At 42.5% G+C, this 16,592-nt stretch overlaps 1 protein-coding gene across 1 annotated transcript in view; it reads right to left on the bottom strand.

The window, feature by feature from the left end:
• kat6a (K(lysine) acetyltransferase 6A) overlaps nt 1-12,241 on the bottom strand; it is a 42,272-nt gene extending 30,031 nt beyond the window's left edge. The window contains exons 1-2 of the mRNA XM_084729104.1: nt 11,236-12,241; nt 8,007-9,424 (exon numbers count right to left, since the gene is read on the bottom strand). Coding sequence (XP_084585230.1) covers nt 8,007-8,678 — 672 coding nt within the window. The 5' untranslated portion in view covers nt 8,679-9,424; nt 11,236-12,241. The remainder of the gene's footprint in view (nt 1-8,006; nt 9,425-11,235) is intronic.
• Between the last annotated feature and the right edge of the window lie 4,351 nt (nt 12,242-16,592).

The raw sequence follows: 16,592 nt of genomic DNA, 5'->3' as shown, positions 1-16,592 counted from the left end.
CCTCTGAGCAGCCTGCGTGCGACCAACACCTCAATCATTCCTGACGCTTAACCCTTTCCCCGCTGGAGGAGGTCAACTGCTCCCACTCGCCCTGTGAGCGCTCGAGTAAACACAAGCCAAGTGTGAGCGGGAGAGCGTGCATTGCCTTTCACACACACACAGACACCTTGTATAGAGACACACGTTACAGTAAGGCTTCAGTTACTGGCTGCCACTGTAAATTAATCCCCAACAGATAATAAAAAATGAAAAGCTAATCCTCCCTCCATGACAGGGATATTGGAACAGCGAAACACAATCCTCAAATTCCTCCTGAGAGCTGTTTTTCCTCCCTGTTTCAGCCTTTTCTACCTTAGCAAGTGCTGGCTGCCAGGACCGTTCTTACACCACAGCGGCGCTCTAGAAATTTCTCACATTGGCTGACTGTTTGAGTTAAGTGTCATGGCCGACATTTGACTTGAGATGTGTGTGTGTGTGTGTGTGTGTGTGTGTGGAGGCGTGCATATCTATTTTAAGCCCGTGTGTTCATGCTTTGGCATGTGCTCTTTTTTTCCAAACGTAAGGAGGATTCAGGAACAAAATGTTGTTCTGAGCCAAAAAGACACGCCTTGTGGCAACTGTTAGCAGCTAGCTGCAATGACTGGGTGGACTTGAAATGCCATACAAACATGTCTTACAAGTTTTAGGCTCCTCTGCAAACACGTCTCCATGCAAACAGACAGGTGAATGTACCAGAGTCTGACCAAGCTGACACACCCACCCATGTGTTTTCAAACACGCCACATACATCCTGTAGCACTGTGCTCCAGTGTTAGCCTAGTTCTTGATTTCGTTTACAAATGGTTGAAATTAATACTTGAGGCAATATGCAGCATTGTCTGAACACTGTATGGGGAGATAATGGGTTATAGAAAACAACTAGTGGTGGCCCGGTTTCCCCTTTATAAACTGGATTCTGTTATCCAAAGACAGAGGACATGAGAATGAGGCAGGAAAAAGAGAACAATGGAGGGAGGGCGAAAGGAGAAGGAGAAATGCAGGAGGAGGAGGGGAGAAAGGATAAAAGGCAATAGGAGAAAAGAGAAAGAGAGAAAAGCGTTGCTGTTGTCCTTGTCTCGTCTCAAGTCAAGGATCTCATTAACATGGGAGCCCAATCTCAGCAACCCCCCTCTACAGCACACTTCCCTTATGGCTACCCCCACCTCGAACACAAACTCATTGATCACTGTTGCAGGACATACTGAGCAGCACAGACAACACACAAACACATACACACTCCAAAAGTCATTAGATGCACTAGTACGTCATGAGACACACCTTGACACGCGAAATGCATATATATGTATGCACGCATGGATGTTCAGGTGACATCAGATAACAGGTATAGGAGTAAACTTGGCATCTCAAATCTGAAATCCCTGTAGCCCTACTACCCTGGAAATGAACTGGTCTACATTTCCTTGTGACATCTACAACAGCCCGAGGAAGACCCCGAGTTGTGCCAACATGCCCTGCCGTCAGCCAAGCATCACCCTGCATTAAAAATCGAGGTTAGCCAGGGAGCACAAAGCTAAATCACTGCATCAAACAGAGCAGGGGCCTGGCACTGCTCCAACCGTCACTTCCACAGCTGCTCAACACATTGGCTCTATTTGTGGGGTGGTGAGGTTAGCCATACGCAAGGCCTCACACACAGCTACACTTCCCGTGCCAAATGCCATTCACATCACAGTCACTGGTGAGCTTGAGGTAACTGCTCCCTCCAGGGCTCTGACACTGCTGCTAATGCTGCTTCTATAGAGTTGTGGGTCGTTCTTCTGCAGCCAGTAGAGTCAGACTGGAATGCCTTCACAGGTTGTCCCAGAGACAATAAAAATAGCACCTGGGACACAAACATATGATGTCTGGCACAGTAGAGGAATTACAAAAACATCACAGCAAATTCCCAAATAGCTGAACAAACTGACCACATATTGGGAGTCTCAATGGTTGCTTTGCCTGAGCAATATTAAAACTTAATAAAGTTACATATTAACAATCGTACATCAAATGTAAATGACTGATAGCTCATTCAATCATTCACAGTCAGTCACTGATGCAGGTGTAGTGTTTTGATGTGTGCCGAGGAATATAGGTAAACATATCACTCAATTCTGAATTTTAACTCATCGCACAAAACATCTGTGCAACATGTAAATTCACATCATATGATGTAGAGATGTAATGTTAGTTACTCATTAACCCTGTATTTGTTTACATTTGGAATAATTTTCTAACAAATGTGCAGTTTTTCATTTTGTTGCATCATTGTGCTAGATTTTTAGCTGAGAAAAGGTGTATCCATCAAGCTAGCTGCAGTAGACCTGAGGGTAGCTAAGTCTTTAACCCATCTTGAAACTCATCAGCTATCATCTGGCAATGAGGTAACATTAATATCCTTTCCCATACGTCTACAGATTCTGCATTTACAGATATTGGTCTATGGAGATTTTCCCCATATGTTGCACCCTTTGTAAGTGAAGCAAGGCATGCAACATTTGGTTTTTTGCATAAGTGGTCACAAAAATGTAACACTGTAAAAATGTTAAAATGCAGTGTTATTTCTAGTTGTGTTGCACATGCTAACTGAGCTGCCCTATAATGGTCAATGTCAATACATGTGTTCTCTTACAAGTTTTAATATGCGGTGTGTGAAAGCATCTAAATCATATTTGCACTGTTAAAAGTAAGTAATTGTGTACAAACAGTTGTATCTGTCCAAAAGTTTTAAAAAGCAGCATTTTCAAAATGGAAAAAAAGGACTAATCTGGGACAATGGTTGTAAAGCCTGGGAGAGAAGAAGAAGAATCTGGGCAAAGAACAACAAAGAAAATGACAAAGAAAAAAAATTCAAGACAAGTAATGGCTAAGGCAAAGCTTTGGCACTGTATAAAACTGTGCCAGCATCTACAGTATATTGCAACACGGTATTATGCAACACAGACCTCACTCTGAACAGTTTTTAATCATCATTATGTCAAAAGACATAGTCCAGATGAAAACTGTTGACAGCGAGTTCTGTGGACTATCTTTAGAAACACAAGTACACACTGCATGTCTTGTTTTCAAATGTCACTTTTCACTACTTTGAGAAGAAATTAAATTCCTCACTATTGTATTCAGGGTGGCAACAGAACTCAGAGGAAAATATCACAAAAGATCCACACATGACACAAATGGCAACATACCATTACAGTTTAGGAAGAAAATATGTTCATTCTGATTTGTGTGAACTGACCCTTTTAATAAATGAATGCTCAACAGTTTTTCCATTTCTCTGCTGGTGTGTACCGCTAAATGTCAAACAAGAGCTGCGTCTGTGGTAACAGCGCAGCATGAGGTTAAAGCTGGTGCCATCAGAGAGTGGAACGAGCCTTTTCAACTTTAGGATCTAATAATGGGTCAACTGAGGCCAGGGCTCAGGCAAAATGGAAACTGCCTGTCAAGGAAATGGAGGCAGAAATAATGAATTTCTACACATTTCCCCTCCTCCTTTAAAAATGGGTCATCCAAAATCTGACACTCAAGAAAAGTTGACAATAGAGTCAAGACCATTTCATGGCACCCAACTTAGTCATTTACCCAGCATTCCTGTGGTGTCGTACTAACCCTGAGAATGTTCCCATCCATCCAGCAACCACACAAAATCATCTCCTGTGACTACATGACATGATGTAGCAGCAACGGGGGATGGGAAAGGGAGAGGAGAGAGAGAAAAAGATGAAGAGGCAGGTTGCACCAGAGGCACATAATCGATGTCTGGGGGCATTCTGTATTCACGGTCCTCTGAGTGACGATACATGATGTCTTCACCTTGAGCAAACACAGGCAGAGGTAATGTGTGTGATGTTAAAGAGCAGGACGGGTGGGGGTCGATCCAATACCAGCAAAGTGGAATGAATTACAGCGGATAAATATATCCATTATGGTTCATAATAAGAGTTGCCTAATGTAGCAGCTCTACAACCGCTGCCAGCAGAGTGAGCATTAGCTGCAGGATGCCGGCCTGTTAGGGGGTCAGTGGTACGTTTTGGAGGGAAATCACCACCATGCATGAGCAGAAAATGTGACTGCGTGTGTATGTTGTTCACTTTTTTCACACGTCCTCACCGTGACACTGCACATCGACATCGAGAACTCTGGTTCACCCCGCTCCAGCTGTTGAAGAGAGGGCAACCACAGGGCAGGGAGATTGCTCTTGCCTATTATGACGGGATGAACATCACACACACACATAGACACAACTATATACACACGGATATACACACAAAAGCTCAGCGTCAAGCCCATCCCACCTAATGGCCATAGCCTCATACTGCTAACGGGTGCTCAGGGAGGCAATGAGGTTTGCCATCTATATATCCGTGACCCCTGGTTGACTTCGCTCCCCCATTCACCTCCCCCTTCATGACCTGGCAATGGTACCCTATTAGGGTGAGGCAGGGGAGACAGAAATAGGGTCTGGGATCCCGTTTGAATGGAGCGCTCTGACACAAACACCAGCATGTTGAGTACACAAATCTCCCTGCAAATGGGGTCAAAGCCAGTGCTTAGCCATTTGTTTTGATTTTCCTTCCCCCCGGCTTGCCTTCACTCATACTCTCTCACACTCATAACTGTTAGCAATCATGCGGGGCAATAAGGCAATGATGCATCAGGGGAAGTGGAAGAGCAGGAGAACGGGAGGAGAGTGATCGTGCAACAGCCGACTCCGTCTTTCGTGCGCAGTTGCTATCTCTTTGACGCATATGCTGCTCGCACTGGCACAGACTAACATACATCAACAACACGACCAACAGTCGCTCGCGAGACACGCGTGATTGAGCAGCGATACGGCTGCATCCTCTTGAGAGATATATGAAGGCAACATCACAGGGAAGAGAGTAAACAGGCTTGTGTGAATGTCAGACACAAATGTCAACTTCCTCGCTGCTGGAGCAGCTTCTCCATGCCCAATGTAGCCCGAAGATGAGACTTTAAAACAAACAGCAAAATCTCGCTCATCATGTCCACACATTTAATTCATTTATTTATCTTTGACAGATGAATAATTTCACTGATGCAACATGGTGGTCTGCTTGTGTTTAAATTCACTTTCTGCCAGTGTTGAGTTTGAATTTACAGGATTTGATAGAGTATATTGGTGTTATCAGGGTTGGATATCATTTGGATCTTCGATTGCATTCAAATTCAGCTCATCAATGATAGTTCTTAGCGATTTTTGATTCCGATTCTTTGGGTGTCCTGCATTCTTTACAGCAGAGTTGTGTGAAATGCTTATTACCATGGATATATGTTACCTGCAGAAACACTGAGCTAAGCTAAATGTAGCTAATTAACTACAACAACAGTGGTCTCTGTTCTGGTTTCTTGAATATTCTGGATCATACTTTGGCTACTTTACTGTGATGACTGATGGCATTCAGCTTGTGGTTCTCAAAGCACCAAAAGAAATACATTTGAAAAATTCAACACCAGTGTCTCTGATTTTGGGAGAAAGACATTGCTGTTGAGATTTTCAAATGCATTTTAGGTGCTTTGAGCACCACAAGCCCTATTTAGTCCCATGGCATTGGAGAGAAGGCATCTCTACAACTGATATCTCCAAAACTCTGAAACTCACACCCAAACAATCTAGATGGATAAACAGCACTATAGCCCAGATGAAAATATGTATTTTTGATTTTGGTGTGAACTGTCCCTTTAAGCCATTTGTACATTAGCATTTGCTACACTGAGGTGATTGTTACAAGACACACAATCTGTGCTGTTCACCTGATGGTCAAGCAACTGAACAACAGTTGAGTAGGTTCACCAGGAACAATGTTTGACTCCGGATTTAAAAAGACAAATGCCTTTGGAGACAACAAGACATGCACGGAACTCACATGTCTATGGGCACAGACAGATAGCCAGTTTGAAACATGGTGTTTCCAGTACACAGTTTAATTTGTGTAGAAATTGATATGCAGAATCAAAATTAAAATGTCATAATTATTCCTGTGGAACACAGTTCTCGAAGCCCAACCTTAGATGCAACATGAAGTTACATAACAAATAAACACACCCCTGTAGAAACATTGCTTTCACACTGGGTATGTATTACTTTGTGTTTTTATTTGGTTCCGTGAGGCAGAGTAGTGGGCCAATCAGTAGCTGAGTCAGAGGGAAAGAGGACGTTGATCTCTGTTGGTCTTAAGAGGTGGGCCATCTGCAGCCAAGCAGGTCACTGTGTTAGGCAGACCCCATGTGACTCCAGCCTGCTCTCTAGGCTAATCCTACTTTGTGTCTATGTGTATGGCTGCCCTTACAAGGAGCTTCTGTAGCTGCCCAGCCCTTTACACATGCACACACACAACCACATAGGGGCCAGATAAAGCCAGGAGCCAGTCAAAACAGTGTTTAGGGCCCGTCTAGTGTTGTCTAGATCTATTGGATGTCTGATAACCTAAGAGACATATGACCCAATGATGGGCCACAATGCTGGCAGACAGTCGTGTGTAGCTCTAATGGGTTTATTTACACACTGGCTGTTAGAATGCATGTTTGCATGTCTGTGGGCATGTAAAGTGGAGGATTTATGAGATGTGAACCGTGTGTGGTCTCGTGTCAGCATGCCTTCAGTTTGTGTTTACGTCTGTGTATGCCATTCTGTGTTTCTTTTTTTCACATGCAGTTGTATGGTATCATATGTGTGTGTGTGTGCGTGTGTGTGTACATGTCTGTAGCCCTCAGAGGCAGAGGGTAACAGCCGGCTGCTCTCTCTGATCAGGTTACAAAAGTGGGTGTGTTCCCGCTCTCCTCTGTCGCCTGCATGTCTGCCTCTCCCTCTCCCTCTGTTTCTCGCTTTCTTCTCCCTCTATGTCTCTGCCTCTCTCTCCCTTTCTGGTTACAGAGTCCTGGAGCTTGCGTCATCCCGGCTTCTTCCTCTGGCACCACTACAGACCACCTCTCTCTCTTACTTGTCTGTGTTCCACCCCTTCCATCTCTTCCTTTTCTTCCTCCCATCTCCTGACAACTCCTGACAGGGAGCAGCCCTGCAGCTGGTCCACACTCCCTGCAGGAGGCTGAGAGCCATGTGACTCTCTCCTCTGACCTCTTCCACCAGCTCCTCTGCTGAACACTGGCCCACCAGCTACCCACCCAGCATCACCCTACTATTGCTCACCTGGACCATGGCGTGCGCGCACACACCAGGGATTCTGTCCTACAAAACAATACAAGGCTGACCAACTGGGTCCAGTGAAGTCTTTCCAACATTTACTCTGATCTGGTCTCCCCAACACACATTGAAAACATCTTAAACATAAAGACTTAAACTCCATCTTGTGGAAAGATGCTCACTCTGGCATCTGCCTGATCTTACAAATGTTGCCCAACATTCTCAGCCACTTCTAAAATAACTGCAATGTGCTATCCGGTATAAAACCACTACACCATATGCTGGATGAAAACTCACAACTTACATTCACACAGTCAAAGTTCTCACTGTGTTGTAGTAATTACAGCCTTGTAGGGCATGACCAACGTGAACAAGTGGAGTAAATGCAGTGCCAACATCTTGAGTAGTGCCAGTTGGTAGATATAGACAATTCTGGGTGTGCTGCAGCAATTATGTAAGATGAAGTGTGTAAACTCCAAAAAGACCCCAAAAAGGTGTTTTCTGTTATGTTCACAGATCAGTTTTTTTCTGTTGCTCCAAAAAGTTTTAACTGACAAGGCACATCAAAGTTCTTGATTTCTTATCACAATTGTCTCAACTGCCGTTGTTTCAACAGGATATTAGTGATCTTATCAGACACATGGGATGCTAGCGAAGTGCTTCACACCCATTTATCTTTTTCATGTAATGTGTTTATACAAAACTTTTTTCTTTCAACAGTGATGAGTAGAAGTGTGTGAATTTGAGGTGCAGGCACACAGTTTTACATGTTTGTTTGTGATAGAAGTGTATGCACATACAATACCTTGTCTTTCTCATGGGGCAACAACCGGACAGGTGGCAGTGATTCCAGAGACACTGTGCCAGTCCCATCATCCACTGAGCTGCTGCTTCGACTGACAAGCTGGAACAGTGGACCCTGCTTGGCCACACGTCCATGGGCAACAGCCCTTTTCAGGGCCACCCTCAACTGCTGGTGAAAAAGGCCAGGCCCCATGGAGCCGCTGCCCGACAAGTAGGCCGCCACATCAGCCTGGCACTTGAGAAAGCGTTCAATGTTCTTTAAGCTGGAGCCGCCAGGCTCATGGAGCCCATCCAGTGCCCGCTTGATCAACTTGTTCCAGTCAAGTCCCGGTTTCTTCCCTGAATGGGAGTGAGAGCTACCACCGCCACTGCTGCTGCCACCTCCTCCTCCGCCTCCTCCAGAGCTGCCACCACCTTTGGGCTTGGGTAGAGCTATGCGCCCAGGGTTGTCGGGGTCCTTGTAGGAGTTGAGACCTTTGTTGGTGACCTTAAGGATGGTTCCATCCTTGACACTTAGCTCCAACTGCTCCAGGACTGTTTTGCGATCCAGACCATGGGACATGGAGACCGCATTGCAAATGCGCTCCTCTGATGGCCGCTGCTTCTGTTTCTTCACCTTCTTGATGGCCTCGAGTATCCATTGGGTGTACATGGGGTTGGCCAGTTTCACCATGGCTGCGGTCTGAGTGGGCGCGGGGGCCCTGAGGCCTTACCACAATGACCACACACAAAAATCTGGGACTTTAAGCCAAGGAAACACCTGGCCTGCGCCGTAGCGCCGCCGCCTCCTCCTCTTCGCCCTCTGCCTGCTTACTATCCCTTGTCCTGGGGTCGCACAGAGAGTCCCTCAGAAGCTGAGTATGAACAGCACGGTAATGAGCAGCTGACCATAGCACAAACCCACTGAGCCAACCCTCCACCCAGTAAAATGCAGTCTACCCACCACCCACTCCCAGCCAGGTGAAGGTCCCTGGCAAGAAGCAGGGGGGAGTGGAGGAAGTTACAGGTGTATTAGCAACTTACAACTGCCACAACAAACAAGGTACGGTAGAATAGATGTGGCAAGAAAGAGGGCTTTCACAAAAATAAGGTGTTTCCCACTTTGCCTGTTACGTGGTCAATTAAACCTGTTCCTTCAGTTTCCTGTCAGTGGCAAACTAGCCAGCTCTAAATGTGAATTGTGGAAAATAATCATAGTCTCCAAGATGTGAAATTAGTGTTTCAATGATGAAGGTGAGGCCAACACAGTAAATCTCCACAAGATTTTCCTGCATCCACATTTCCTTGTTCTCTCTCAGCGTCTCTCACTCTTCCAGCATTCTGGGCCTCTCAGCTCTGGGACGGAACAGATATCTCACCCCAGGGAGCAGCCAGGGCTGATCACCTTCATGCCTATTGCACTTCAGTAGCTGAGGAGCCCTGTATAAAAAAAGAAAATAACACACAGAGACAGAGGTTAGTGAAACCTTGCAGAAAAATTGGAACATATTTTGATAAAGAAGGAAAACTATGCTAACAAAGTTGTACTTAAATGATGATGAGTTTGATCATGACAGAAAAATAACCTTGGAAAGGTTTACGTCTAGGTATTTAGAACAGTTACTAATATAGTAAACTATTACAGATTAATGGATTGCCAGTAACAGAATATTGATTAGCTCCTACAGAAATGATACTGTTGTCTGTATTTAAGTAGTGATCCATTAACAGCTGACAGGGCAAAACATTCAAAAGTATAGGCTCACTTGAGTAAATTTAATGAAACTGCAGCTAAATACAATAACCTAGGAAACAATTTAACTTGAGACTTCTGCAAACGAGTAACTTGTGAAAGTAACTTAAATCCTCACACATCTTTCCATGTTATATCTTCATTATTTTCATCAAAATATAGTGAGCAGTATTAATAAGAGTACTGACAAACAGATACAAATCTGTATCAATAAAATCCCAATGATACCCCTTTCCCAGAGAGGGTACAACTTTCTACACAACACTAGCACACTATACAGTGACCTCATACAGACATATAAACAAAGCCATGCGGTTTAGCCATACACTGCCAACAAAAATAAAAATTAGGAGAAACATTCATTCTACTGATACATGTTCCTCTAAACAGCTCAACATTTCTGTAAACAGATATGCAGCCGTCATATAATATGGACATGACTGCCAAAACCAAAGCCAGTCTAACACAAAGATTGTTAACCAATAAGCATGCCCACAACCTCTAGGTAAGTACTAGAAATGGCACAAATGTATCATGAAGTGATGGAAATGATGAGGTATAAAAAGTGTAAACACCATCCTAAAACATGCACTAGCAAGTTGACCAGTGGGCTAGTAGGGTTGCTAACGTAAACATGATGCAGTCAAAACACAGACTGTTAGCAAACATTAGCTGAGAGGCTAGCTAAAAATCACAGCTAGCGTTGAGTCAACTACCGCATTGGCAAACAGTTTCCTGCGGTGCTGTTTACTCTCAGTGATGTGATGATATTAGGCTGCTAAGTATCTGACAACAAGCCTTCCCGCTAACAGCTGTTGTTTAGCGAGCTAACATTAGAAGCTAGCCAGTGAGCTAACGTTACGGTTATGATACAAACGTACTAACGTAAACAGCGTGAAACAGGAGGTTAACCGGCGCTCCGGCTTAAAAAGGCAACATTTACCTCTTCAGACAATACAAAGCACTACACCGCAGCAAACACGGCGAAAAATCTCATTTTGAATGTCATTCAGTTATTAACGTGAGACCGCGGCCTTGTAAAAGGCACAATGCAACTTGCAGACGGCCATCTCGGCTAGCGGGCAAGTGCAAAAATGAAGCCATGATAGCCGCGGATTCTGCAGTATTACTCCGCGGCCTCGCGCTCAGCCTTCGGTATGCGCGAGCAGCCTCTGCCCGCTCAGACGCGTCTCCTCCTCGCTTACTTCCTCCCTCCACCAACCGCCCTCCCACGTAAACGCTGCTACAAGCCTGCGGTGCGGTGAAGACAAGGCCGCTGAAGCGGAGTAGCTAGGCCTCGGCTCCCCCCTCCGTACCCCCCACCCACCACCTCCGCTATCATCATCCCTCCGTCGTACCCCTCTCTCCCTCTACCTCTCGCGGTTCCCCCCAGAAAGCCCGTGCTGGTCCGGTTCTGGTTTCCGAAGGGAAGCTCGGGCAAAGCAGACCGTGTAAAACAATTCTCACGTCCTCCCATTAGGCTTCGGCTGCTACTCACCGGAATTTCGTGTCGAGCCGCCGAGGAGAAGGTGCCAAAACCGTGCGAAACGGAGACAACAACAAGCCTAAAAATGCAGCCACAGACCAGGGGTTCTAGAGCCGACGCCATCTTTGAGTGAAACAGGAGCACGGCTGGTGGGGGAGGGGGGAACACTGAACCGTCAGGCAGGGCCAAGGGACCGTCTGCATGGTGCGAGGCGAAGATCCAGGGGAAGAAAAATTCACTGCAAGGCGGCGGGGGGCGGCGGCGCTGTGCTGTTGCTATGAGAGGGGTGTGGATATTGCTTGAGCACATGAAATGGAAGAAAGGGACAGATGGTGGTGGTGTTGGAGGAAGGAGGAAAAAAAAATAAAAAGAGAGGATAGGTGTTCTCGCATTCTCTGCTGTGCTACAGCTACACAGGAGGAGATTCAAGGGAGCGTCTGCATTTTGTCCAGCAGTTGTAAAAAAAAATCAAAGCCAATGAGCGTGCCTTAACGTTAGAGGGTATTTAAAGATCAAAGTGAGACACCCCTCCACACTGCAGTCTATTGTAGCAGCTGTGTGTTTTTTAAGCTGAAGATGGGAAGCGAGCCACACAGATCCCACTCCCCCTGAGATGATCAGATGTTGCCCCTGTAGCTATCTAGAGTATTACAGTACATGATAAAGCATGTTATTATCTGTCTGTGCAGAGTAGTTTACTGATGCATTGCTCTTCAGACTGTGAAACAGAGTATTATCTCTCCCACCAAAGCAAATTATCATGCAAACCGTCTGCAGCCGCTCTACTTTGTTACATTTCATTAAATGACAGCTGAGTCTAACACCTCCTTATAATTTATGTTCGCAGAAAAAAGAGATTTTCTTCTTTCTTTCTTTTTTTTTTTTTTACAGCTCTCAGTACAACATAAATTACAGCATCTGGTGACAGATGGCAGCATCATAATGTAAAGGTATCAGTCTCAGGGCATTTGAATCTGCAGTGTGCTAAATTTAAAAGCTATTTGCACTGAATGTACATTAGTTATGGATACTTTTCTTTTGGAGAAAAAATAAAATCTCTAATATTAACAGATATGGGCACAAATACATAAAAACAAATACACAGATATCAACGTGTTAAAATAAAATACAAAATACTGGTATAAGAAAATGTATTTAATTAAAATAGAGGTCATTTGTAATTTGAAACTACAAAAATACATTCTATACAAACTGACATTATCACATCTTAGGCATTTAATAACCTGAATACTGGTCTGACCTTAAAGGACCAATATGTAAGAATTTTTATGAAACAGTCTGTTACTGTTACAGATAAAATGAGCCACTATTTACGTGTTCTCAGGCAAAGTTACAATAAGCTGTACATAAGCCAGTTAAAAAGAAGCAGGAGGAGATTTGTTTTTTTATATAATTTTATTTATGGTGTTATATTTTGTGATTACTATGGTGGTGATACCACTTTTGTCCACAGGGGGCTCTAAAATCAACAAACTAAGAAAGCTCCTTGTAATGGCTTTAACAGAGATGGACACAAATACATCACAAAGTATCTTAGAAATACTTGTTCGTCAAACGTATCAAAATATGAGAAAATGTGTCCTATTTAATTAAAATACAAACAATTTTTAATTTCAAAATTACAAAAATACATTCTGTACAAACTGATATAATTAGTTCTTAAGCATTTAGTAGCCTCAATAGCCTCTGACCTTAAAGGACCAACTATAAGATTTTTAGTTTAAAACACTCTAAACTTAAAGCTTCTATAAGGAGTTTTGAATTGGTTATGAAATAGTCTCAAATTATTACTGTAGCCTCTATATGACCCACATAAGTTAATAGGATCATCCACAAGAATTTTGGTTATCTCTATCTAGTTATTCTTAATGGCCACCACAGGTTGGATTTTCCTGGAAACCAGATGAAACAAGCATGTGTTTACATTTTCCCGGGCAAAGTTACAGTCAGTACTTTTGCCAGTTAAAATGATGTAAGAGGAATTTTTTTGTCCAGATAAATTGATTTTTAATGTTATATTTTGTAGTTATTACAGTGGAAACACTGCTGCTTTTATCCACAGGAGGTGCCAAAATCAACAGATTATTTAACTTCCTTGTAGTAGCTTCAACAGAGATGAGCACAATTACATGCAAAAGTATCTGAAAAATACTTGTTCATCTAATGTATGAAAATAAAATATTTGTATAAGAAAATATATTTAATTAAAATATGGGTCATTTGTATGTTGAAAATACAAAAAAAAAAAACATTCTACACAAACTGATATGATCACATTGTAGACATACTTACCTTAAAGGACCAATATGAAAGAATTTTCTTTTCAAACATTCAAAACTTTACTTAAGTTGTTAATAATGTGTGAAAAATAACTTGATGTCATGTCACATCAAACTGGCCTCCATTGGTCTGAGAGGCTGTGTTCAGTTATAGAATAAAATGATCTATTAACTAATAACAACAATAGTAATATTGAATTGAAAAATTGTCCATCTCTGAAAAGAAGTAATCAGTATAAAGACTTCTACGCAAGTACAGACATATATCTTGGCTCTGCGATATATGAATTTGCCTTGGGGGAGTTTGAACAACTTAAGTACAACCTTCTTCTAATTCAGAAGAAAAACAATCAATAGAGGAAAACTGATTTTGCTGCTCCAATTTCATGATCACAGTGATACAGAGGCACTTGTGTCGGAAATCTGGCAGCAATCTTCCTTTTCTATTACAGGCTAATGCTGAAAGCTCCCTGGGTGGAAATTAAATTATCTGCAGCTTTGTGTAAAATGATGTGTACAGCAGTCCTCAGAGACGGATTATAAAGTGTCTTATAGGGAGCAATTAGACCTGAGGTTTTCCCATGTTAGAGGTGTCTTGTGAGAGTGTGCACTGCTGTCTGCGCGGTGGTGATCAAATAAAACCGGTAAGGTCACACTTTACTCCCTGTTTATCTTGCACTTCTTCGGGGACAGATAAATCACATTCCAACGACAAGGCACTAATTATAATTAACGGTGGTGTTATTACACAGATAAATAGTGTGAAGCGTTAACACATGAACGGCTATTAGTACGCCTCCTGAGGACTTGAATATTATATTAGTGTGTACAGTAGGCTGGCTAACAGATGGACAACACTCAGGAGAAGCTTGCACCACATCTATCCTTCCCTGCCATGAATAAATAATGTTATGTGCCATAACACACTGCAGAGGCCATGTTCACCAACACACAACAACAGAAACAAACTAACCTGTCTGGGGCAGAGTGTGGAGGAGTAGGTAGTCATTTCTCTGTAACTATGATGAGATCATATTCATTTTAATAAAAAAAAAAAATGTAAGTAGAGGCACAAGTTGAAGACTTTTACTTATTCCAAATGAGTGCTGTCAACCTCTGTAGTAATAACAAGAATGAGGGCAGGCATGCAAAGAGAGTAAATTAACTTTGTCTTAATTTACACAAATTTAATTAGTTAATTCACCTTTTATAAGATGTTACAAATTGTTATGAGATGTACCTGAAAAAAAGTCATGTATGCAGTACTAAAGGTATTTTCAAATGTTGAAATGATGAGTCTGTTAAAGGTGCAGTAAGTGATTCTGAATAAAGATAGTTGATTGTTGAGTCTCATTCCCAGGCTGTCAAATACTGACGTTCTGAGAATGAGGCTCAACGATCAGCTGTCTTACCGACCTGTCAATCCTCATCTCATCTCTCGGTGTCGGTTAGTTATTCTAAAGCCAACCGGAGGAGCAGATTTCTAGTTCTGGTTTTTCAGACCACTTGAATTTCATCAAGGTTAGTATGGAACTTTTTCCTAATGACACCAAAAGTGTCACTGCCTAGTTTTAAGTGAATAGTTGATTGACAGAAAATTAATGGGCAATAATTCTGTTAATTGATAAATCATTTTAAAGTAAAAGAAGATTTATTTGCTTATTTTCTTTCTTGCAGAGTTAGATGAGAAGATTTCTAACTTTTTCATGTCTGTATGGTAAATATGACGCTATAGTTGTCAGCTGGCTAGCATATCTTAGCATAAAAACTGGAGACAGGGAAACATCTCGCCTGGCTTTGTCCAAAGTTAGCTAAATCCTCCTAACAGCACCTCCAAAGCTCTCTAATTACCACATTTTGCATGCTCTACAGTTTACATTGCTGTTAGGTACATTTTGTTTTGTTTACAGCTTTTATACAAAGCTAAGCTAACCAGCTTCCAGCTCAATCGCTATATTTAACAGACCAATATATGAGTGTTATCAACAAGAGAGAATAGGTATATTTCCCAAAATCTTGAACTATTGTTTTCAGTCCATTTATTGAGCAAAAGTGTTTATAATTCTTAGGTTCTAGATCATCACATGTGAGTTTTATTTCCCTTTTGTAAATGAGATATGTTTAGACTGCAGTTTTTAAGTCATTACATTAGACTCCTGGAAATTGTGACTGATATTTTTCGCAATTTTTTTGATATTTCACAGACTAAAATAAGTTATTTGCATTCCTTATTTGCATTTATGTTTAAAATATAAAATTTTTGCCGTATAATAGTGAATATTTTCACTTATTTACATGTCAACTCTTATTTTGAAACACTAGTTTCCCAAATATGATATATAATGTTTCTGTTCATCTGTGATTGAAAATGTGTTGCATTGGGTAATAAATTTTGCCCCCACCCGCAAATGGGTGTTTTGGTATGAGACTCTTGCCTTGCATTCTATCTTTGGTGGAGAAAAGGAGACAAGTAATCCTTAGCTTCCTTTCATCCCCTTAATCCCTCCTTTTTTAATTTCTATTCTCCGAGCATCCACCTGCTAGGGGCCCTGAGCCCCCAGCAAGCTGCACCAGTGTCCACCTGCCCCCTGCGACCCTCCCCTCTCCTGTCTGTGACACACACACACACACACAGACACATAAACACACACACATCCTGTCCACCTGATGCACAGCAGCACCTCCTGCTCTCAGGCCTGCTGGCTCTCGCTCTGCTCCACTTCTTCCTGCCTCCGGTTGAAAAGCTGGAACTTTGCCAGGCCAAATAAACTTACGGCATCCCTTTCAGTCTGGAAAAAAAAAAATCATGCCACAATTACCAAGCTTGTTTTGTTGTTTGTTTGTTTTTTTGTTACCAGATATTTAATTGTGAGTTGGCTGGTTTCCACACAGCCCACGAATGGGTTTTGCTTTTGTTTCTATTCCAGATCCCTTTGCAGTTACGTGTCAGATCCCCTATTGTGAAATGTACTTAAAATAGGATCTGATTGATTGCCTGTTTAGGTTCAGTAAATGAGGATGTTTACATGTTGAGTCCAGCTGAGGGGACATTTTCCAAGGAAACGAGGC

The sequence above is a fragment of the Lutjanus erythropterus genome, chromosome 10 (genome assembly GCF_056507025.1).
Source record: "Lutjanus erythropterus isolate fLutEry1 chromosome 10, fLutEry1.hap2, whole genome shotgun sequence".
NCBI lineage: Eukaryota > Metazoa > Chordata > Actinopteri > Lutjaniformes > Lutjanidae > Lutjanus > Lutjanus erythropterus.
This window is presented reverse-complemented; position numbering and strand designations above follow the sequence as displayed.